The sequence below is a fragment of the Diospyros lotus genome, chromosome 13 (genome assembly GCF_014633365.1).
Source record: "Diospyros lotus cultivar Yz01 chromosome 13, ASM1463336v1, whole genome shotgun sequence".
Classification (NCBI taxonomy): domain Eukaryota; kingdom Viridiplantae; phylum Streptophyta; class Magnoliopsida; order Ericales; family Ebenaceae; genus Diospyros; species Diospyros lotus.
Window position 1 is genome coordinate 21,933,863 of NC_068350.1, and position 25,458 is coordinate 21,959,320.

Genomic DNA, 25,458 nt, shown 5'->3' on the forward strand with positions numbered 1-25,458 from the left:
AAATTAAAGTTGGAGGGCTTAAGTGTAATTAGAAGATCTCCAAGTGGAATTATTAAAAACCCTCAAGTGATATTATTGAGAAATTGAGGGGTTAAATGTGTAAATTATATGTATATATATATGTATGTTTCTCCCGCGTGAGAGGAAGCTTCAAGGAAGCTTCCTATGTTAATATCTCTGCCATTTGAAATGGCCGAGAGAAGCCAGAGAGCGAGAGATAGAGGGAGCGAACAGAGAGAGCAAATGAGAGTGAAAGCTTGCGCACGCGCGAGAGAGAGAGAGAGAGAGAGAGAGAGAGAGAGAGAGAGATTTGTGAGAGAAAGGGGAAGATCGGCCATGGCAGTGGCTGCCATGGCCGACAATGAAGGGAGCAGCGGCAAGGAAGCGGCCAACGGTTAGCAATGGTCACGGGAGCAACGAGGAAGAGGTTGATGGTGGTGGAAGGCAGCCGCGACACGGTGGCCAGAAGCTTCTACGGCTGGCCATCGCTGAGGCGGGGACAACAACAAAGAAGAAGGCAACAGTGGCGGACCAGCAATGGCAGAGGCGGCTGGAGGGGTCGCGGTGGGGGCCATCTTGGGCTAGCGCCGGCGACTGATGGCTGAAGCGGGGGATGCGGTGGGGGCCATCTTGGGCTAGCGCCGGCGACTGATGGCTGAAGCGGGGGATGGCCATGGCAGCACGCAGGGGAGGTCCGGCCATGGCAGCACGCAGGGGAGGTCCGGCCATGGCAGTTCGCACCGAAGGCAGCCATGGCCGGGGGTCGCCCGTCGAGCAGCAGTCGGCTGGAGGTCGAAGGCGAGGTGGTGGAGCAAGCGGCGGTGGTAGGCGGTGCGCTCAGGCGCTGTGCGCGCGCGGGACATGGTGAAGAAGACGATGAACAGGGCCAGCACGCGCGGGAAGGAAGAAAGGAAAGAAAGAAAAAAAAATAAAAAGAAAAAGGAAAATAGAAAATATGGAAAATTCTAGAAAAAATGGAGAAGTTTCTAGAAATTATTTTGGGACTCATGGAACGTGCCAGAAGCTCGAAATGGAGATTTGGGCGCAAGAGAGCGGTATAAAAAGCAAGGCCGGTATGGGCGTTTGGCTACGTTTCTCCCTAGATGAGTCGAGGTAAATTAATATTTCATTCCCAAATTATTTACATTAAGCCACTTAATGCAGAATAATTAATTGTTGGATTAAACCCTATGTCGGGGTTGTTTGGAAAATTATTGATGGCTGGTCTGTGCCGTGGTTGGCATTATTTTATTGAGTTTGTTGATGTATGGTTCTGATGGTGTGTGTCGAAGTTGAGGGCATTGGTTTAATGCCGGATGTTAATGGAGTTGGGATTTTATGTGTGTTTGCCTCTAGGTTCGACCGGGAAGGCGGTGATCCTAGAGGAGCTTGGAGTTCAGGCTGGCGTTCTCGCCGAGGCAGAGATGAGGTTTCGAGCCAGGTAAGGGACGGCCCCATGTGGAGGTGGCCTTGCAAGTTGGTAAATATGTTTGATAATATTTTTATGTTGCATTGGCATGTAGTGGTTATATCTTGTGTGATGCAAGCTCTAGTGGACCTATGGCCATATGGAGAACTAGTGTGGTAGGGGCTGATAGGTTGATGCCTCAAACCTTAGTGGGTTGTGAGGATAAGTGGGCCTAGCCTCATTTGCATGCCTTTGGCATACATAAACATGATTATATTCATATTTACATGCATTGCACCCTTACTGAGTCTTTATGACTCATGAGGTTTTACCTCATGTGTAGATGATGCAAGTCCGGATGCAAGCAGGGATGGCGCCGAGAGGCCGTTGTGGCAACTAGCTGTGTTGCCCGAGTTATGTATTTTTAATATTGCTTGTATGTAGCCAGGGGGCGTGGTGTATGTATACCCTTGTGAGTAAATGTCTGTGTTATTGAGCTTAAATGTATTTAATTATTGTAATCATCATAGGGTGATAGATGATTGTGAGATTGCTTGTTGAATGTGGCATAGTCGGTAAAGCCAAGTTTCGGACCGAGTCAGGATCAGCAAGGTATGTTCTCCTAAATCCCCAATACTCAGCGAAGTATTTATATGCTAGCCTTATGCCTGGGTCACCTCTGGCTTGCTATGGGGTGAGCTGAAGAGAGGTGAAGCTCACTCGGGTTTCGGGTCTTGGTCCACTGGATTTTTCTTATTTGAGTTTGGACCGATTCCTGAGTGAAGCGAAGGGAAGGACGAAGCCTAGTTCCCACCTAGGGCGTTTCCTGTTGAAACATAGTCCAACCCTTCAGTTATGGTTTGTCGGGTGAGTAATCCAGTCGATTATTTACCAGTGGCGCCCGTAAGTGGGAGCGGGTCGTTACAGTTTGGTATCAGAGCATGGCTAGCTATATAAGTGAAGAAGGCTAGCGTGCTTGGGGTTAAGTATGTTCGGTTAAGTGATTAATGTGAGTAATTGCCAGGGTTTTGGAATGGAGATGTCTGGCATGATTTGAATGTAAGTCGAAATGTCTTAACTACTGAGTTGGGGTTGAGAACAATTGATTTGAAATTTTGAGATTTCAATGTAAGGTTGGTCCGATAACCTTGAAAGTTGGATATGTGAACCGAGGACCCTAAGGGATTGGGTCAAGTCATTGAGGCCTGTAATTGTATGTTTTTATATTACTGTTCTAGGGATGAGAAAATACCCTGGATTGAGATGGTATACCTGTGAGAGGTATATGAGTTGAGCAAAGAAGAACCAGAAACCCAAGTGTGGGTGTCGGTGTTAGGAAACCCTGAATATTGGAATTTGGGTGTATGGTATGTTCTAAGGATAAGGACTCCTTGAGATTGAAGTGTTGAGGCTCGTGTGGGGACGTGAAGCCGAAGCATGACTAGTCTGGAAAGGGATTAGTGGAGCGTCCCTATGTCAAGGATTCGCCGAGCAAGTTCGAGGGAATAGAGTTGTCCCTTGGAAGCGGTGCAGTAAGGCGTGTGCGCTTGAGATAAAATGAGCTAAAGTGGGTGCTAGCTCGAGGCTCAAGGAAAAGATTCGACATCAGGCGATGTGACAAGCTACTGAGAATAAGGTTGCTTGCAATAAGGCTCTGTGGGGATTATGCATGTAATGCATTTGTATGTCATGACCAGTGAAGGCATGACGTAAGTAGAATCAGGAAGGACCCCGAGGGGAGTCGGGTGTGAGTTATGCACAAGAGATGCATATAGTGCCATGTGATTGTATCGCTATGACAATCCCGAAGGGGATGTGCCTAGGGTATGAGAGGACCCTATTTGGTTTCGTGATGAGACGAGGTCTATCATTGGGAATGATAGGCATGTGGCAAGTGGACCCTAGTGGGTGTTTGCATGAGATGGAAGTCCCAAGTGAGTCGAGCTGGAATCCAAGGGAATCTAGATCTGGGATTAAGGAGTTGGGCATGCGTTGATATGCGTGTGAGAGCCATTGGGTTATAAGTCCTAGTTGTGAAGGGCCAAAAGACCGTTCATGTGAGTGATGGATGAGGGGTCAATCAAAACTCTCATTAGAACGCTTGGGGTCTGGTGGGACTCTGATAGAGTGCATATTTTCATATTATTTAGCCCTCATATTTAGTCTTTTTGCACGTTAGTTGTGTCATTTTATTCATCTTGATTTTGTTTTATTTTATTTTATAGGAATTGGGCTTCACACTATTTTATTTTATTTTGCACAGATTAGGGCTTCCTAGGTCATAAGGAATTTTGATGGCAAGAAGGAAAACAAGGAGATTGGAGACAAAGAAGCAAAAAAGTGTGTTGATAGATTTGACCTTCTATGATTCTTTCAAATGTTTGGCCAAGTTATAATCCCAGAACGTGAATTATGTCTTCATAGATATTGTAGAGGACTTCTTAGGCTTTCTGGAATGGTATTGTTTGTCCACATCCGAGTTCGTTTGGGCCTCCAAACATCGCTTCAAAGTCGGCACCAGATAGCTGGGTTAAATTAGGAAAGCTGCACAGACGCTGAATCTTTAAAAGGCCATAACTTGGGCGTCCGATATCCAAATCAAGTGATTAAAAATCCAAACTTTATCTACTCTTCCTGATCTACAATTTTTATGAAGGGACCGAATCCCATAACGCATGTTATCCTATTCTAAATCAGCTGTGAAATTTCGGTAACCTAGGGTTTCTTTTTGAAAGTAAAGCAAGATCGCTACGGGGCAAGCAGTGTAGTTCAAAAATTTTGAACCTTACCCCGATCCCGGAGATTGGATCAACGTCGAAATCAAATCATTCACAAACAAATAAATAAATCTAACCTTTAGATTATCGAGTCGTTCGCGGATTCGAGCCGTCCAAGCGTCCGGCCTCTAACTCGTGATACGCGGCACGCGTCCGTTGGCAAGGAGAGTGGAATAGGAGTGATAGCTCATTCTCCTTTGCGCGGCTTGTATATGGACAGTAAAAGAACACCCACGTTTCAAATCGATGCCAAAAGAAACGGGAAGAGTGAACGGCAATGCGTTTTTCAACTCTTGAAAAACGACACCAAAAATCACCTCTATCATGGGCAACCTATAAAAGGATATTTATAATGAAATATCCTAGGGTTTCTAAAACCCTAATGGATTGGGCTAGCCCATTAATTCTAATTTAATTAGAATCTTAAGTGGGCTTATTCTAGTCCAACTAGAAATATAATTAAATGGCCCAATCCTTTTATAGGTTAAATAAAATATTATGGTCCAAATCTAATTCAAGCCCAAATATATTTTATTTAATATTTGGCCCAAATCTAATTTGATCCAAATATAATATTTAATATTTGGCCCAAATCTAATTTAGTCCAAATATAATATTTATTTTAATATTTGGCCCAAATCCAATTTAGTCCAAATATAATATTTAATTTAGTATTTGGCTTAAATCTAATTTAGTCCAAATATTAATTTAAGCCCAAAAATATTTTATTTCCTATTTGCCACTCCAACAAATAGAAAATCATTAAATTAGAAACTCCTTCCTAATTTAATCAAATGCCATTTTTAGGAAACTCTTTCCATTATGACGACTCCTCGTCATATCGACGTCATTACGTCTATTTGTTCTTTTTCCGTGAGAACCTACGACGGCACAACTTCTTGCCGAAGTGTCCCACTTAACCATACGTCCACTCTCCTGGTTTAAGCCAGGGACCGTGCCTATTGCGTATGACTCATTAGGCTTCCGAATATGTTGGCAATGTGTCGGTACGAACACATAAGACAAGATTGGCCTCTATCAAGGCGTCATGCCTACCCAATTATTCAGAAGGATTCATAATCCGCAAATAACCTTTCACGAGCATGGTTACCGTGTAATACGATCCTCTCGTCAATGCATCTTATATGATCTCAAGTATGGTGATGTGTTGCTTGATAATGATCACATGAGTTTTCTTCGGTCTTTCGGATATCTTCACTTAATAGAAAGTGAATCAATAACTCCTTATTGATCTCTTTCACCATGGCCATGGATTTAAAGTGAATATCCACCGAAGGCGCCTTAGATACATCATCCTCTATCAAGGGATAGATGAGTCCCATCTTGGCTATGCACCCATCTCCATAAGCCTCATGATATACCCAACGATCGCCCACGTGCAGCCTTTGTCTAGGCCCATCGAAACGATGTCAAAGCATACCAGTCTTCTTATGAGATGATCGTGACAACCTCAGGTCAAAGGATTAGTTACACCCATCTCGTATGAGAATTTCATCAACATATAACCAAAATGGATTCTCATGGCGAGTCATGTCCAGTGACACGTTCTCCAATATTGGTCACCTATGTACTTGTCTAGGCATCCCCATGCCTATGGGTGTGAGACCCCCATTGCTATCACATAGCAAAAACATAGCACATACAAGTCTTACCGCAATTGTCAATGTCCATTCTTAACATTGCTACGACTTGGGACGTTTAATGATGTCTATAAACTGTGATGCATCATTTCACATCTTTATAGATTATTCACAGTATACATCATATGGACTTCTATCTAGTTTCATTTGGTTATTACAATAATAACAAGAAACTAATAGAATGACTTCTTGTGAATTTGAATAACTCCTTATTCAAATAATAACATGATTACAATTGTCAGTGTACAACATGCCCAATCTGATTGGGTCTAGAGCACCTACACTAACAATCTCCCACTTGCACTAGAGTCAATCACTCATGTATCTTATACCTGATGATCGAACATGACTTTCATGTTTCTCCTGGATAGAGCTTTAGTCAAGAGATCTACGACATTGTCATCCGTCGACACTTTCTCTATATATGTCACCATAGCTGATAATCTCCATTATCATATGGTGATATCGCAATACAAATTTGGTCCGTTGATGAGATCGTGGTTCCTTCGCTTACGCGATGGCTCCTTTGTTGTCCCAATAACTGTTATTGGATCAACAATGCTGAACACCACTTTAAGTTCATTAATGAACTTACGGATCAATACAACCTCCTTAGCTGCTTCGAAGGTTGTTATGTATTCGACTTCAGTTGTTGAATCTGCCACTATCTCTTGTTGGAACTCTTCCAACTCATGGCCCAGCCATATAGGCAGAATATGAATTTCGACTGTACGTGATTTAAAATCATCATGGTCGAATTGGAAACTAGCATCCATGAACCCCTTCATGGTATGCTCTTATTCTCCATATGGCAAAAAACATCTCTTTAGCGCTTCACAAGTACTTAAGAATGTTTTTCACAGCAATCCAGTGTTTCTCACCTGGATCAGCTTGATATCTACTACATATGCTCAAAGTATATGCGATATCAGGCCTCGTACATAACATGGCATACATGATCGAGCCAATAGCCAATGCATATTGCGCTCGACTCATCCTATCTCTCTCATCTTATGTCTTCAAACACATAGCCTTGGAGAGATGTATTCCATGTGACATAGGAAGACTTTTCCTCCTTGAATCTTCCATGCTAAACCTCTTTAGCACCTTGTCAATGTACGCGCTATGGGAGAGTGCTAGCAACCTCCTGGATCTATCTCTATAGATCCTTATTCCCAGAATATAGGCTGCTTCTCCTAAATTCTTCATGGAGAAAATATTTTGAAAGCCATATTTTAACTAATTGCATCATGGGAACACCATTCCCTATGAGCAATATATTGTCCACATATAGGACTGAAAGGACCACCACTCTCCCACTAACCTTCTTGTAAACACAAGGATCAACTTCCCTTTTGTGAAAAATCAAACTTTTTGATCTTTTCATCAAAACATTGATTCTAACTCCGGGATGCTTGTCTTAGTCCACAAATGGACCTTTGCAAGTTGCAAATCTTATTTGCATGTTTATGAGTAACAAAACCATCAGGCTGTGTCATATACACATCCTCGACCAGGTTTCCTTTAAGGAAAGCTATTTTGTCATTCATCTGTCATAACCCAGAGTCAATGTCAGACATTGCCTCATCATAGGTAGTAGGCTCATCGTTCACAACCAGAAGCACATCTCCATGTGCCGAGATGAGAAATCCATATCTCTCTTGCTCGCAACGAACCCTCATCGACCTATGAGGTTCTTGTGTAGAAGGTTGGGGCGTTGACACAACTTCTTGTGTCCGACCTTTCTCAGGTTCCTGGAGGGGAGTATTTGTTTGTGGTTCGCCTCGAATCTTATTCGAGCTTAACATTCCTCCCACTAGCCACAGCATCTAAGAATTCCTTCTCAAGGAATATCACATGCTTGACAACAAAACACCTTTTGTTCACATGGGTGGTAAAAGTAATATCCATTTGGATATCCCACAAACAGATATCTCGTCGATTTGGGTTGTAGCTTATTACTGTCAACACGTTTAACATAAATTTGACAACCCCAAATCTTAAGGAAAGACAAATTTAGCTTCTTTCCTTTCCATATCTTATATGGACTCTGAGTAACTGATTTACTTGGAACCCTGTTCAAAACAAAGATCGCAGTGAGGAGTGCGTATCCCCAAAATAAAATAGGGAGTTCAGCGCGACTCATCATGGACCAGACCATGTCCAACAAGGTCCTATTCCTCCTTTAGACACACCGTTCATCACTGGTGTTCCAAGTGGAGTCCATTGTAAGAGAATCCCATTCTGCTTCAGATGATTTAGAAACTCACTATTCAAGTATTCACCATCTCAATCTGATCGAAATACTTTGATACTTTTCCCAGTTTGTTTCTCTACTTCAAATCTGAATTCTTTGAACTTTTCAAAAGTCTCAGATTTGTGTCCCATAAGATACACATAACCAAACACATGATCTATCATCAATAAAGGTTATGAAGTAGACATATCCACCTCTAACTTGGGTGGACATGGGCCCACACACATCAGTGTGCACAAGCTCTAGCACTTCTGTGGCCCTCTCTCCTTTTTCTTTAAAAGGAGATTTAGTCATCTTACCAAGTAAACAAGATTCGCAAGCACTATATGATTCATAATCAAATGTGCTAAGGTATCCATTTTTATACAAATTGGATATGCGAGTCTCATTTATATGGCCAAGGCGACAATGCCATAAATAAGTGCTATTTAAATCACCTGATTTCAGTCGCTTAATATTTATGTTATTAATATCAACATCAAGAATATACAAACCGTTACATATTGTTGCTTTACCATAAAACAACTCATTTTTATAAAATGAACAACTATTGTTCTTAAATAAAAATGAAAATCCATCTTTGTCCAAACAAGAAATAGAAATAATATTCCTAGTCAAACTAGGAATAAAGTAACAGTTATGTAAATCTAACACAAGCCATGTGGATAATGTCAATAAATAGGTCCCTACAACTAATGGAACAACTTTTGATCCATTTACCAGTGTAGGTACACTTCTCCTATTATTAATCTCCTCGTACTCCTAAGCCCATACACGAAGGTGTAAGTATGAGCATTAGATCCAGTATCTAATACTCATGTGGACTGATCAGAAGTAAATATATTAATTCCAATAACATAAATACCTGAAGTGCCTTGAGTAGAACTCTTCTTACTCTACACTTCTCGATTTATCACAGTGGAGATAGATTGCATCCTTTTTGCCTTTTGGTTTTAGTCTTCTGGACTCTTCCAAATTGCGCTATAGAAGAACTCTTCTTCCTTTTTGGCTTTCTTACTCTTGGGCTTACCCTTGTGCGCCTTGGGCCTTTCAACTAAGAGAACACTTCTCTTGGCCTATAATCAATTTTAGGCTTGGTCTCCCTTAGTATGGACAGCTACTCTCTAAGAGTCTTATCCATAACTTTTAGGGAGGGACTATAACAGCAAATCTAAGGTAAGTTTTAGCATCCATACCCAAGTTCAGCTCTAGCAACCTATTGATAAAACATATCATCTCCATGGCATGCTTCTCAACAGATGATCCTTGAGCCTAGCCATGATCTCATAGGCATCATAACTCTTATGTGGCGACCTATGTTTCGGGGTCATGGCAGCCAAGACGATATATCAAGCGATGATCATATCACCCATGTGCATCGTCCAGGCCTAATGTGCTATTATTTCTTTAACTGGTGGCTTCGTAAGAAGATAGCTCTTTATCGCATAAAGAATCTTATCATACATGAGGACTATCCTCAAGATGATCTCCCAGTCATAGAAATTAGTCCGTTGAAGGTATTATTGCCCTCGAGTATCGATCTTATCGACATGTTTCCAGACATTCTGGATCAACAACTGAATAGAGATATTATTATAATCATATTGAATTACGAAATCATAAATCGCAAGAAGTAACATTTTATGATTGCTCCCACTATTTTCTACGAGTTTGCCACCCTCAAGACATAACTCGGGAAATCCCGTTGGAAGATTTCCTAGCAGGCTAGGATCCCATCTCCCCTCGCACAACCTTGAGTGACTCAACAAATTGTGCTAGGATCGATTAGGTAGGTACTTGCTACCAATTGCATCTCCATGCAACTCCTAGATTCATTGGGTTGACAACTCCTTGTCAAGCACATCTTATGTGACTCCCAATCTTTGCCTCTATACTCAGTAAGGCCTTGAGTGACTCAACAAACCCCACTTTTCTAGTTAAGTCGGACCCATCATTCAGGGACATCTCATGGCCCATGAAGCATAGGAATCATAGGTGACACATGACCTTGAGTGACTCAACAAATCAAATGCCAGCTAGAAACCTAATGCTTCATAATGATGGAAGGCAAGTTGGCTTAATATTAATGAGGGATTTATTATTTATTTATTTAGGTCTCATCACATGCAATTAATCAAATTAATAATGCATAATAAACGACTCAAACTGGTGTATGGTATGGATAACTACGGCTAGTCCCCTCGAGCCATAGAAGGGAAGCTAGCGGGTCAAACCTAGGTAAAGAATCACATCTTGCTTCATAAGCACATTCTTCAAGCCTTCATTGGTCTTCGAATCTTGTCTTCAATTTGGCTCCATCTCTTGCTCTTCATACAAACTACAACTATCGCTACTCTATTCTATTCTACATACATTACATAGAATCAGAAACCCCGAGTTACATTCGGGGGGAGTGAGATGAGAAGAGAATGTACATCAGAGTATAAGAGAGGCAGGACACGCAGGCCCTATTTCAAAAACCAAATTTACAAGCATTCATTCCCAACATAAAATAAATGGTCAACTCGATCCATACCATACACCCATGCAATCAATCTAATTGATTCATTTAGATTATGTTAATTAATTGTCGCATCTATTTCAAACTTAATGAAACGCTTTCAATAAATTGAAAATTTTGTATGATTTTGGAAAAACAAAATTGTTTTAATTGTGTTGGGCTTGGGCTCCATCAATTAGTCTAACTAACAAGGCTCAACAGGGCTTGGATCAACCAATGTATGTCCAACATACACTAGCAGCCCAATAATTAAAAATAAACCAATCAACGGCCCTGGCCCAATTTTAATCACCGCCCATAAGTGTCATACACTCATGGATCGGATAAAAATAATAAAAATAGCCAAACAACTTGGCTGGGCCCCACCAAAAGGGAACGGAACGCACTAGGCCACCGAAGGGTCGGCCCGGGTGCTTCACGGGGACCCCCGAGAAGGGTCAAACCGAAGCCCGAGGGAGCGGGAGGGGCCGGGAGGCGGTTGGGCAGCATGTCAAACATGCTGCCAGGCCTGGGCGCGCATGGGCCGCGCCTGGCGCGGCCGGCCACGCGGCAGGGGCCGCTGGGGGGCGAGCGCGGCCCACTGGGGCCGCGCGGGTCGGTCGCGCCCGCGCGCGGGTCGCGGGTCGCGCCCGTGCCCAGCCGCGCGATGCGCGCGCGCGGGCCGCTTGCAGCGCCTGTGCGCGTGCGCGGCCGCGCCCCAGCTCGCAGGGCCGCGCCTGGTCGGGCCCTGCGCGCGCGGGCCCCGCTCGGCCGCGTCTTTCGACGCCCCGGTGCATTCGTATGCACCCCGAACCCCGTTTCGCTCTTTTTCGTGTCATACACGATCTTTTGCCCTTCACCCAAAAACGTTTTGCAATCCAAAAATACAAACGCAACAATCATTTAATTATTTCACAAATAACAACATAACCGAATCCGCACGTAAGGAATTGAAATATTTCGACGATGGCTCTGATACCACTGAAAGTAAAGCAAGATCGCTACGGGGCAAGCAGTGTAGTTCAAAAATTTTGAACCTTACCCCGATCCCGGCGATTGGATCAACGTCGAAATCAAATCATTCACAAACAAATAAATAAATCTAACCTTTAGATTATCGAGTCGTTCGCGGATTCGAGCCGTCCAAGCGTCCGGCCTCTAACTCGTGATACGCGGCACGCGTCCGTTGGCAAGGAGAGCGGAATAGGAGTGCTAGCTCCTTCTCCTTTGCGCGGCTTGTATATGGACGGTAAAAGAACACCCACGTTTCAAATCGATGCCAAAAGAAACGGGAAGAGTGAACGGCAATGCGTTTTTCAACTCTTGAAAAACGACACCAAAAATCACCTCTATCATGGGCAACCTATAAAAGGATATTTATAATGAAATATCCTAGGGTTTCTAAAACCCTAATGGATTGGGTTAGCCCATTAATTCTAATTTAATTAGAATCTTAAGTGGGCTTATTCTAGTCCAACTAGAAATATAATTAAATGGCCCAATCCTTTTATAGGTTAAATAAAATATTATGGTCCAAATCTAATTCAAGCCCAAATATATTTTATTTAATATTTGGCCCAAATCTAATTTGATCCAAATATAATATTTAATATTTGGCCCAAATCTAATTTAGTCCAAATATAATATTTATTTTAATATTTGGCCCAAATCCAATTTAGTCCAAATATAATATTTAATTTAGTATTTGGCTTAAATCTAATTTAGTCCAAATATTAATTTAAGCCCAAAAATATTTTATTTCCTATTTGCCACTCCAACAAATAGAAAATCATTAAATTAGAAACTCCTTCCTAATTTAATCAAATGCCATTTTTAGGAAACTCTTTCCATTATGACGACTCCTCGTCATATCGACGTCATTACGTCTATTTGTTCTTTTTCCGTGAGAACCTACGACGGCACAACTTCTTGCCGAAGTGTCCCACTTAACCATACGTCCACTCTCCTGGTTTAAGCCAGGGACCGTGCCTATTGCGTATGACTCATTAGGCTTCCGAATATGTTGGCAATGTGTCGGTACGAACACATAAGACAAGATTGGCCTCTATCAAGGCGTCATGCCTACCCAATTATTCAGAAGGATTCATAATCCGCAAATAACCTTTCACGAGCATGGTTATCGTGTAATACGATCCTCTCGTCAATGCATCTTATGTGATCTCAAGTATGGCGATGTGTTGCTTGATAATGATCACATGAGTTTTCTTCTGTTTTTCGGATATCTTCACTTAATAGAAAGTGAATCAATAACTCCTTATTGATCTCTTTCACCATGGCCATGGATTTAAAGTGAACATCCACCGAAGGCGCCTTAGATACATCATCCTCTATCAAGGGATAGATGAGTCCCATCTTAGCTATGCACCCATCTCCATAAGCCTCATGATATACCCAACGATCGCCCACGTGCAGCCTTTGTCTAGGCCCATCGAAACGATGTCAAAGCATACCAGTCTTCTTATGAGATGATCGTGACAACCTCAGGTCCAAGGATTAGTTACACCCATCTCGTATGAGAATTTCATCAACATATAACCAAAATGGATTCTCATGGCGAGTCATGTCCAGTGACACGTTCTCCAATATTGGTCACCTATGTACTTGTCTAGGCATCCCCATGCCTATGGGTGTGAGACCCCCATTGCTATCACATAGCAAAAACATAGCACATACAAGTCTTACCGCAATTGTCAATGTCCATTCTTAACATTGCTACGACTTGGGACGTTTAATGATGTCTATAAACTGTGATGCATCATTTCACATCTTTATAGATTATTCACAGTATACATCATATGGACTTCTATCTAGTTTCATTTGGTTATTACAATAATAACAAGAAACTAATAGAATGACTTCTTGTGAATTTGAATAACTCCTTATTCAAATAATAACATGATTACAATTGTCAGTGTACAACATGCCCAATCTGATTGGGTCTAGAGCACCTACACTAACACTTTTCTCACATGAACAGTAGCCGATTATCCTTTTCTCCATTGTTCTTGTCAAGATGGAAGGCTAAGGATTTTGTAACCGGTTGCATGCCATACTCCTTATCCGATTTGAATCTCTGGATGTTTTTGTATATCTGTTTCCATCTTTAATGTTATGGTTTTGTTTCTTTGCTTCTTCTCAAGTGTGTATGTATTTTATACGATCGTACGAATGCATGCATGATGCTTGGGCAGATCCGACTAATAGGCTCGATTGGGGTATTGGTTTGCAAGAAACAACATAAACTTAGTGGGCGATTGTTTATGTCAGTTTCAGATCTGGGTGCTAAAAGAAATTGAAACTTGTATATTGATTAAGAAGATCTTCTGTGATTTTTATATTTGTTTCGATTTAGTCTTCGGCGATTGTCAAGCATTTTTTTTAGATCTGGGGATTAAAGATAAATAGGTTCTTTATATGGTGGATGATGATACCCGAGTAGGGAGGAAAGGTTGCAACTGGTTGCATCTCGATTTACTGTGTTCTCGTTTATTTTGTTTCCTATTTTTTCATAAAAAAAACAACCCCCCCCCCCCATTTAGTCTTGTTTTGACAGATCCGTTTGAGGTTCATTGGAAGACGACTTTGTGTTACGCCCTTGCTACGAATCCGAATCATTATTCATCTAATCTATCGGTGTTCGACAGCCCGACCAAACTCCTAAGGTCGGGAGATGAGAGGTGAATAATGCTAGTGTAGGTGCTCTAAACCCAATCAGATTGGGCATGTTGTACACTGACAATTGTAATCATGTTTATTATTTGAATAAGGAGTTGTTCAAATTCACAAAAGTCATTCTATTAGTTTCTTGTTATTATTGTAATAACCGAATGAAACTAGATAGAAGTCCATATGATGTGTACTGTGATTAATCTATAAAGATGTGAGATGATGCATCACAGTTTCTTGACATCATTAAATGTCTCAAGTCGTAGCAATGTCAAGAATGGACATTGACAATTGCGGTAAGACTTGTATGTGCTATGTTTTTGCTATGTGATAGTAATGGGGGACTCACACCCATAGGCATGGGGATGCCTAGACAAGTACATAGGTGACCAATGTTGGAGAACATGTCACTGGACATGACTCGCCATGAGAATCCATTTTGGTTAAATGTTGATGGAATTCTCATACGAGATGGGTGTAATTAATCCTTGGACCTGAGGTTGTCACGGTCATCTCATAAGAAGACCGATATGCTTTGACATCGTTTCGATGGGCCTAGATAAAGGCTGCACGTGGGTGATCGTTGGGCATATCGTGAGGCTTATGGAGATGGGTGTATAACCAAGATGGGACTCATCTATCCCTTGATAGAGGATGATGTATCTAAGGCGCCTTCGGTGGATATTCACTTTAAATCCATGGCCATGGTAAAAGAGATCAATAAGGAGTTATTGATTTACTTTCTATTAGGTGAAGATATCCAGAAGACCGAAGAAAACTCATGTGATCGTTATCAAGCAACACATCACCATACTTGAGATCACATAAGATACATTGACGAGAGGATCGAATTACACGGTAACCATGCTCGTGAAAGGTTATTTGCGGATTATGAATCCTTCTAAATAATTAGGTAGGCATGATGCCTTGCTAGAGGCCAATCTTGTCTTATGTGTTTGTACCGACACATTGCCAACATGTTCGGAAGCCTAATGAGTCATACGCAATAGGCACGGTCCCTGGCTTAAACCAGGAGAGTGGACGTATGGTTAAGTGGGACACTTCGGCAAGAAGTTTTGCCGTCATAGGTTCTCACGAAAAAAGAACAAATAGACGTAATGACGTCGATATGACGAGGAGTCGTCATAATGGAAAAAGTTTCCTAAAAATGACAATTAATTAAATTAGGAAGGAGTTTCTAATTTAATAATTTTCTATTTGTTGGAGTGACAAATAGGAAATAAAATATATTTGGGCTTAAGTTAATATTTGGACTAAATTAGATTTGGGCCAAATATTAAATTAAATATTATATTTGGACTAAATTGGATTTGGGCCAAATATTAAAATAAATATTATATTTGGACTAAATTAGATTTGGGCCAAATATTAAATAAAATATATTTGGGCTTGAATTAGATTTGGGCCATAATATTTTATTTAACCTATAAAAGGATTGGGCCATTTAATTATATTTCTAGTTGGACTAGAATAAGCCCACTTAAGATTCTAATTAAATTAGAATTAATGGGCTAGCCCAATCCATTAGGGTTTTAGAAACCCTAGCATATTTCACTATAAATATCCCTTTATGGGTTGCCAAAAATTGTAGTATTTTTGGTGTCATTTTTCAAGAGTTGAAAACGCATTGCCGTTCACTCTTCCTCGTTTCCTTTGGCATCAATACGAAATGAGGGCATTCTTTTACTGTCCATGCACATGCCGCGCAAAGGAGAAGGAGCTAGCACTCCTATTTCGCTCTTCTTGACAACGGACGCGTGCCGCGTATCACGAGTTAGAGGCCGGACGCTTGGACGGCTCGAATTCGTGAACGAATCGATAATCTAAAGGTTAGATTTATTTATTTGTTTGTGAATGATTTAATTTCGACATTGATCCAATCGTCGGGATCGGGGCAAGTTCAAAATTTTAAACTACGTTGTTTACCCCGTAGCGATCTTGCTTTACTTTCAAATAGACCCTCATTATGATGCCTGGGGTCGTGATGACGCCTAAGGTCTCAAGACCCATGATAGGGGACGCGGAGGTCAACCAATGAAGGGTATGAACGGGTGTGTGTGGTCTGAGGGTGATGAGTGTGTGGCAACAGGACATCCATAGGCTATGCACGCAATGGAAATGCCAACTTCGGATGCCAAGTGGGCAGGTGCATGGTGAGCAATGTGAATGCCCCAAATTTTATATTCCAAGTCATGGGAGCCTGAGAGAGGCCTTCTGGAAAACCAAGTTGGGCATCGTGACTAAATGCGTTGTGGGTGTGCAAGGAGAGACGAGAGGTCTCAATTTACCTGGAGGGTAATGGTAGGTGCTCTATGGTTATGGGTGCCGGAGCTTGAGGTATGATCTCGTGGGGTAAGATCATGAGGCCTCAAGAGGAAAAGTGGTTTGAGAGTCTTGTAAGCGGTAAGAGATGTAGAGTCTGGAGGAGCGAGGCTCATGATATGAACTTGAGGTTATCAAGGCAAAGATAACCAAATAAGATGGTTTTGGTATGATGGTGGTAGAACCATCGTAGCTCAGGGAGGCTTTAAGCAGCTTTGACGCTACGGGTGCGAGGCTCATCATGACGGATCTGATGCTATGGACCATGTGGCAGAGAACTAATGAGTTAGCTCGCGTTGAGGGCAAGTGGCCCATATGCATGAGCAATTTAGTGAACTGCAGGTGACGATCAGATGCCGAAAATCTAGAGCAGCACCTTAAGAGATTTGGTCAGATGAGGCCAATAATCTCTTGCAAAGGATAAGACATATAGAGTAGTCCTAGGGAGAAATCATGGAACGCGAAAACGTTCTGATGGATTAGTAGTCGAGTAGGAAGCTTGGTAGGGCGAAGCTACGGGTGCTGATAGAGCACATATTCTCATATTATTTAGCCCTCAAATTTAGTCTTTTTTGCACATTAGTTGTGTCCTTTTTATTCATCTTGGTTTTATTTTATAGAAATTGGGCTTCACACTATTTTACTTTATTTTTCCAGGTTTAGGGCTATGGGAGCATGATATGGGGCATGAAACGTCTTGATGGCAATGAGATATCTTGGAAATTGGAGATAGAGAAGTGAGGGCCATTTTTAGCAGATTTAACCTCCTGCACTTCCTTCAGTATTTTGGCCTAGATAAAGTTCCAGAATGAAGATGATGTCTTCAGAGATATTGTAGAGGACTTCTAGGGCTTTCTGTAAAGGTATGTTTTGTCCAAATCCGAGTTCGTTTGGGCCTTCAAACAGCACTCCAAAGTCGGGACTAGGAAGTTGGGTCAAATTAGGAAAGCTGCACAGATGCTGATTCCTTAAAAGGGCCATATCTTGGGCGTCCGATATCCAAATCAAGTGATTCAAAAGCCCAAATTAATCTAATCTTCCTGATCTACAATTCTTATGAAGAGGCCGAAGCCCATAACGCGATCTAACTTATCCGAAATCGGCTGTGAAGTGGCAGTAACCTAGGGTTTCCTCCTTAAGCCCTATTTAAGCACCTTAAGTGGCCGATTTTGAGAGGATTCTTTCGAAGGGCGTGAACAGTAGCCAGCTTTCATTCTCCCCATTGTTCTTGTCAAGATGGAAGGCTAAGGTTCTGTAATCAGTTGTAATACCATCCTTGTTCCCGGTTTGAGTCTTTGGTTTTAATGGAAATCTATTTTTTTAGTTTTAACTTCATTGTTCTCTTGTTTCTGTTCTCTCTTAAATCTGTGTATGTGTTGATGCCGGTTGGATGAATGCATGCATTGTCTTTGTTTGAGAATCCAAGGTTTTTGTGCTCGGTTGAGGCTTTAACTAGAAACAAGAACAACCTGTTTGAATGGTATTTCAATCAATCTCAAATCTGTACAATAAGGGGAATCAAAACTGATAAATCGAACTAAGAGGTTTCTGAAATCTATTTATTGGTTTTCTTTCCAATCTTTGGCGGTTGTTAAAGGATTATTCTGGTTTTTGATTTGAGAATCGAAACTAAACAAATGGTTTATTGAGAAGGCGATGAAAACTGGGATAGAAGGTTGGTTTGCAATTGATTGCATCTTGATTTCTTGTGTTCTTGCTTGTTTAGTTTTCTGTTTTTCATCAAAACTTTCCCCCCCCCCCCCCCCCCGTTTAACCTTGTTTTGACAGATTCGTTGAAGGTTCGTTGGGAGACGACTTAGGGTTGCACTCTTGCTGCAAATCCAAATCATCATTTATCTAATCTATCGGTGTTCGACAGCCTCGATCAGATTTTGGCGCCGTTGCCGGGGAACCAATCTCGTTTCTGTCAAAAGAAGACTGATTCAAAAAAAAAAATTATATATATATATATATATATTCCTTGATAATCTAATAGCAGATATTGTGGTTGCTAATTGGTATATAGGTTGGAAACTAGCTGGTTGCGGGCTACTGGTCCAAAGCGAGTTAACCATACTCGGCACTGCTAGATACAATGCCACGTACCAAGTTTATGCTATAAATCAAGAAGTGATCATGCCTTCAGGAATAGCTACTGATTGAAAACTCTTATTCTATGTTTTGTAGTGAGACCAGCAAGCTGCATCCAAGTGCAAGACATAGCCGAATTCAGCAGCTAAGACAGAAAACTCAGCAAGTGCAAAATTCAGCAGTTTTGGAAGCCTCCATGACAGATAGCAAAATTTAAGGATTGAGAACAAGATACCGGTTCTATCCTCTTCCTTTCTCATCCTTACTTGATGTTCTTTCATGTCTTTATGCCTCCCTTGATGTTTTCTTGCATTTAGAGTGGTCTTTGAGGCAAAATAGGAGCTGATTTGAAAAAAAAAAACGATTTTGACAGTTACTGTTCACTACTTCCAACTTTCTCCGATTTTTCTGAAATTTGGTGTCCAAAGAAATAGGGGTGTGAGGATTATGAGTCACTGATTTGCAGTGAGGAGATCGTTTTTTGGCCAAATTCCAACGTTTAGACCACTTTTTGGTCCATTTTGTGTTTCTCAGTGGCTAATTTTGTGTGGTTTTTAGTGTTTTTAGGTCCCTCAGTGTTTTAGTGGTGGAATTTTGTGAAAAATTGCAATAAAAAATCATCTAAGGGCTTCTTGTTTGACCTGTTTTAGTGTTTTAGTGTTTTTGTGTTTGTGTGTTTTTTGTGTTTTTCAGTTTTTGGTGTGCATAGGCCAGTTTGTGTGCTGTTTTTTGTGAGTCATTTTGAGTGTGTTTTCGTGCTGATCTTTAGTGCATGACCAGGTCCTCTAAGGACATACCAATTGACCTAGACCTTGAAATAGAAAGGACCCTTAGGAAGCAAAGAAAGGCTAGAGAGTTAGAGTTTCGGATACCTGAGAATCCTCCTGCCTCTTCTGCCACTGCATCTGATATTCCTTCTGTTTCTATACCTACCCCTGACTTCAGCACAATGGCAGGTAATGGGAATGAACACAATAGGAATGGAAATAATGTAAATCATGGTCATTTGGATGGTAGAACCATTAGAGAATTGGCTGCCCCTGATGTGCACTACCAGTCTTTATGCATTCAATATCCCCAATTGGATGCAACCTTTGAATTGAAATCTGGGCTAATCCATTTGCTTCCCAAGTTTCATGGCCTTGCAGGTGAAGATCCGCACAAGCACCTCAAAGAATTCCATGTTGTCTGCTCCACAATGAGGCCACAAGGAGTTGATGAGGAGCAGATAAAACTTAGGGCCTTCCCATTTTCATTGGATGGAGCTGCAAAGGATTGGTTATACTACCTACCACATGCTGCCATCACAAGTTGGGATGGGCTAAAAAGGATCTTTTTGGAGAAGTTCTTTCCAGCATCCCGAACAGCCGCCATTCGAAAAGAAATTTGTGGCATAAGGCAGAATCATGGGGAGACATTACATGAATATTGGGAGCGATTCAAGAAACTCTGTTCTAGTTGTCCACACCATCAAATCAGTGACCAGCTGCTGGTCCAATACTTCTATGAAGGTCTTATTCCAATGGATAGGTATTTGGTGGATGCAGCTAGTGGAGGAGCCCTCTCTGAAAAGACACCAGCAGCTGCTCAAGAGCTAATCTCCAAGATGGCACAGAATGCCCAACAATTTGGTACCAGGTCAGCCACTCCCATGAGACAAGCCAATGAGATTGGTGTTGCTGCCATCAATGACCAACAGAGAATAGAGAACAAACTGGAGGAATTGGCCTCCATGGTCAGACAGCTAGCCCTTGATAAAGGACAGTCCAAATCTCAGCAGGTATGTGGTATTTGCTCATTATCCTCCCATGGTACTGACCAATGTCCTCAACTGCAGGAGAATACAGAAGCTTGTGCTGGCATTTTTCCAGGAAGACCCTTCCAGCCACAGCATCATCAGCAACAAAGATATGATCCATATGCTGCCACCTATAATCCAGGGTGGAGAGATCATCCGAATTTGAGGTATGGAGGTCCTTCCAACCAGCCATTCCAGCCACAGCAACAGCAACCTCAGCAGCACAGATTCAATGCACAAAGACCAAGTCAATCAATGCAGCAACCCCAACCAGCTCCTAAATCCGAATCAAGCTTGGAAGATATCATGAAGCAGCTCGTTGCCAACAATCTCCAGTTTCAGCAAAGGACCGACACTGCCATACAAAATTTGGAGACACAGATTGGACAGCTGGCAACCAACATCAGTGAGCTACGGAGTCAAGGTTCGGGTCAGTTGCCTTCACAACCAGTTTCAAATCCAAGGGGCAATGTAAGTGCTATCGTTCTCCGCAGTGGCAAAGAGTTAAGCAGCCCACCCTCTCCACAACCAGAACTTGGGCAGCAACAAGAAAGCCAAAGGGAAGATCAACCTCCTCCCATTCAAAAGGACAAGCAGCCCACCACTATTGATCAAGATAGAGGAGAGACTTCTTACAACCATCCACTGCCATTTCCTCACCGAGCCACTCAAAATAAAAAGAGGGCAGAAGCTGAGTTGGACAAGGAGATAATGGAAACTTTCAAAAAAGTTGAGGTGAACATACCACTCTTGGAGGCCATCAGACAGATTCCCAAGTATGCCAAGTTTCTCAAAGACTTGTGCACCCACAAAAGGAAACTGAAAGGAAATGAAAAAATCAACTTGGGAAGAAATGTGTCAGCATTGATTCAACCTGCCATGCCTCAGAAATGCAAAGATCCAGGGACTTTCACCATTCCTTGCACTATTGGAAATTTGCAATTTTATAATGCTATGTTGGATTTAGGAGCCTCTATTAATGTGATGCCTAAATCTGTATATTCTTCTTTGCAGGCAGGTGCAGGCACATTGACATCTACAGGAGTGGTGGTCCAGTTGGCAAATAGGAGCACAGCATACCCTGAGGGAGTATTAGAGGATGTATTAGTAAAGGTAAAGGATTTCATATTCCCTGCTGACTTCTATGTTTTGAATATGGAGGATGATCGCACACCCGGACACGCACCACTCATTCTAGGTAGACCCTTCTTGAAAACTGCAAGGACAATAATTAATGTGCATAAGGGTACTTTATCTATGGAGTTCGCTGGTAACACAATTCAATTCAATATCATTGATGCCATGAAGTATCCCTTAGAAGATCATTCTGCCTTGCATGTTAACTTTATTGACTTAATGGTGGAGAAAGCATGTGTTGAGTTGTATAGTCTTGAGTCTGAATTCCCCACCATCCATGATTTTACTGATGATATGCATTGCCCTCAGTCTCATGACAGACTCAGTAAGTGTAATGCTTGTTCTGAAATAGATGAGTTTTTGAGTATTGTTGATAGTGCACCTTCTCATACTATATCCGATTCTCATGTGCCTCCCATAGAGGAAGTTTCTGTTGTTGAGAATGTAGTGCAGGTAGGTGGCAACATAAGCAGACTGGTGCCTTCAATTCAACAGCCACCCACCTTGGAGTGTAAGCCCCTGCCCGAGAATCTGAAGTACGCCTACTTGGCGGATGGAGACAAGCTACCCGTGATCATCGCCGACAACCTTCAGCCTGACCAAGAGGAGAAGTTGCTGAATCTGTTGAAGCAACATAAGAGAGCCATAGGTTGGTCCCTTGCAGACATTCCCGGTATATCCCCTTCCTTATGCATGCACAGGATTCATTTAGAGGAAGGAGCTCAACCAGTGAGACAGCCCCAGAGGAGACTCAATCCCACCATTCTAGATGTGGTCAAGAAAGAGGTAAGTAAACTACTTTCGGCTGGCATTATTTATCCTATCTCTGACAGCCAGTGGGTGAGTCCAGTGCAGGTAGTTCCGAAGAAGACAGGATTCACAGTGGTAGCCAATGAGAGGAATGAGCTAGTGCCCATGCGAGTGCAGAACAGCTGGAGAGTCTGCATTGACTATAGGAGGCTCAACCAAGCTACCAGGAAGGATCATTTCCCACTCCCATTCATTGATCAGATGCTAGAGAGGTTAGCTGGAAAGTCCCATTACTGCTTCCTTGATGGTTTCTCTGGTTATTTTCAGATTTGCATAGCACCGGAGGATCAGGAGAAGACCACCTTCACCTGCCCCTTTGGCACTTTTGCATACCGGAGGATGCCATTTGGTCTATGTAATGCCCCAGGTACGTTCCAGCGATGCATGGTGAGTATATTTTCAGATTTACTTGAGCATTGCATGGAAGTTTTCATGGATGATTTTTCCGTCTATGGAACCTCCTTTGATGAGTGTCTGATCAGTTTGGGTAGAGTCCTAGAGAGATGTGTTGAGAAGAATCTTGTCCTAAATTTTGAAAAATGTCATTTCATGGTTGAGCAGGGGATTGTTTTGGGTCATGTTGTGTCCAAGAGGGGTATAGAGGTTGATAAGTCCAAGGTCGATATCATTTCTTCTTTGCCTTACCCCGCGTCTGTGCGGGAGGTACGTTCTTTCCTTGGACATGCAGGATTCTACAGGAGATTCATCCAAGACTTCAGCAAGATTGCCCTTCCAATGTCCAACCTGCTTCAGAAGGATGTGGAATTCAAATTTGATGAGTCTTGCAAGATGGACTTTGAGGAGCTCAAGAGGCGCTTGACTTCTCCACCCATCATCCAGCCACCCAACTGGGACTTGCCATTCGAGCTCATGTGTGATGCTTCCAATTATGCAGTTGGTGCCGTCCTTTCACAACGAGTGGAGAAGAAGTCACACGTCATTGCTTATGCCTCGCGCACTCTGGACAACGCCCAAGCAAACTACACCACTACTGAAAAGGAGCTTCTTGCCATTGTGTTTGCTTTAGATAAATTTCGCTCTTATCTCCTGGGTTCTAATGTTGTCGTGTTTTCTGACCATGCAGCTTTGAAATATCTCTTGAAGAAGCATGATGCCAAACCCAGGTTGATACGGTGGATGCTCCTGCTTCAAGAGTTCAATGTTGAGATCAAAGATAAGAGTGGAGCTGAGAATCTTGTGGCTGATCATTTGAGCAGGCTTCCTTCCTCTTCAGATGTCACTACCATGGACTGTCAGTCTATCAGAGATGACTTCCCAGATGAGTTACTCTATCACTTGCATGGTACTGAGCCCTGGTATGCTGACATTGTTAATTTTCTAGCTGCATCTGATATCCCTGCCCATCTTAAGAGAGATCAGCTAAGTAAATTTAAAAGTCAGGCCAAGTACTATGTATGGGATGATCCATATCTATGGCGCATGTGTAGTGACCAAGTCCTTAGGAGATGTGTGCCCGATATTGAGTTTTCTTCAGTCTTGCATTTCTGTCATTCACTTGCATGTGGTGGTCACTTTGGTCCTCAACGCACAGCTAGAAAGGTCCTAAACTCAGGTTTATATTGGCCATCCCTTTTTCGAGATGCTCATACATTTTGTAAGAATTGCACACGTTGCCAGCACACAGGATCAATATCACGTAGGAATGAAATGCCTCAGCAACCCTTACTATTTTGCGAGATCTTTGATGTTTGGGGCATTGATTTCATGGGTCCTTTTCCTGTCTCCTTTGGTTTTGTGTACATTCTTTTGGATGTGGATTATGTTTCGAAATGGGTGGAAGCTAGAGCCACCAGGACTGATGATTCTTCTGTGGTTGCAGATTTTGTTAGATCTCATATTTTCTGCAGGTTTGGCATTCCCAAGGCCATCATCAGTGATCAAGGATCCCACTTCTGTAACAGAACGATGCAATCCATGCTTCGAAAGTATGGAGTTTTACATAAAGTGGCGACGCCCTACCATCCACAGACCAATGGGCAGGCTGAGGTTTCAAACAGAGAGATCAAGCATATTCTAGAGAAGACAGTCCAGCCCAACAGGAAAGACTGGAGCAAAAGGTTGGAAGATGCACTTTGGGCCTACCGCACGGCCTATAAGACTCCTATTGGCATGTCCCCATATCGACTGGTCTTTGGAAAAGCATGTCATCTGCCGGTAGAGATCGAGCATAAGGCCTATTGGGCGGTAAAGCAATGCAACATGGATATGACAGAGGCTGGTTCCCAACGAAAGCTTCAATTGCAAGAGCTTGAGGAATTGAGATTGGAAGCATACGAGAACTCCAGAATTTACAAGGAAAAAACTAAGGCTGCTCATGACAAATTCATCAACAAGAAAGAGTTCGAAGTTGGCCAGAAAGTCCTCCTATACAACTCCCGTCTAAAACTAATGCCAGGTAAGTTGCGTTCTCGTTGGATTGGTCCTTTTGTGGTTACTCATGTTTTTCCTTATGGTGCAGTTGAGCTTATGGATGAGTCAACCGCAAAGCGATTCACAGTCAACGGGCAGCGGCTTAAGCCATTCTACGAGAGCTTTCAAGAGCATACTATGGAGGAGCTGCATCTCCTCAACGCCGCCTACAATTGACAAAATCAGGCTGTTCCTCTCCTCTCTCCTTATTTTTTATTATTTACTTGTCCTATACCTGATTCTTGCTGCATGCTTACATTGAGGACAATGTACTGTTTAAGTGTGGGGGAGGAGTTTTAGAAAATTGAAAAAAAAAAATAAAATAAAATAAAATTAAAAAATAAATTTTTTTTTTTGCAAAATGAGGCAAATTGAGTTTGAAAGAATTTAGCATGATTAGAAAGTTGATCTTATCTTTTTGGGCTTTCAAGTAAATTGGAAATGAGTTTGGCTTTGGTGGGTTGATTGAGGTAGCCTTTGTGGGGATATTTGTGCATGTTCTTGTCCTTTCTTATGCTATGCCTATATCCACTAATTATGGGTATCACTCCAGAACTTG

General features: G+C 42.1%; 1 protein-coding gene across 1 annotated transcript; it reads left to right on the forward strand.

The window, feature by feature from the left end:
- Positions 1–667: 667 nt before the first annotated feature.
- Positions 668–24,952, forward strand: LOC127788119 (uncharacterized). Its single transcript, XM_052316231.1, has 5 exons — positions 668–846; positions 19,505–22,388; positions 22,440–23,281; positions 23,687–23,785; positions 24,949–24,952. Exons 1-5 carry the CDS (start codon positions 668–670, stop codon positions 24,950–24,952), a joined length of 4,008 nt encoding a protein of 1,335 aa, XP_052172191.1.
- The last annotated feature ends 506 nt before the right edge of the window (positions 24,953–25,458 follow it).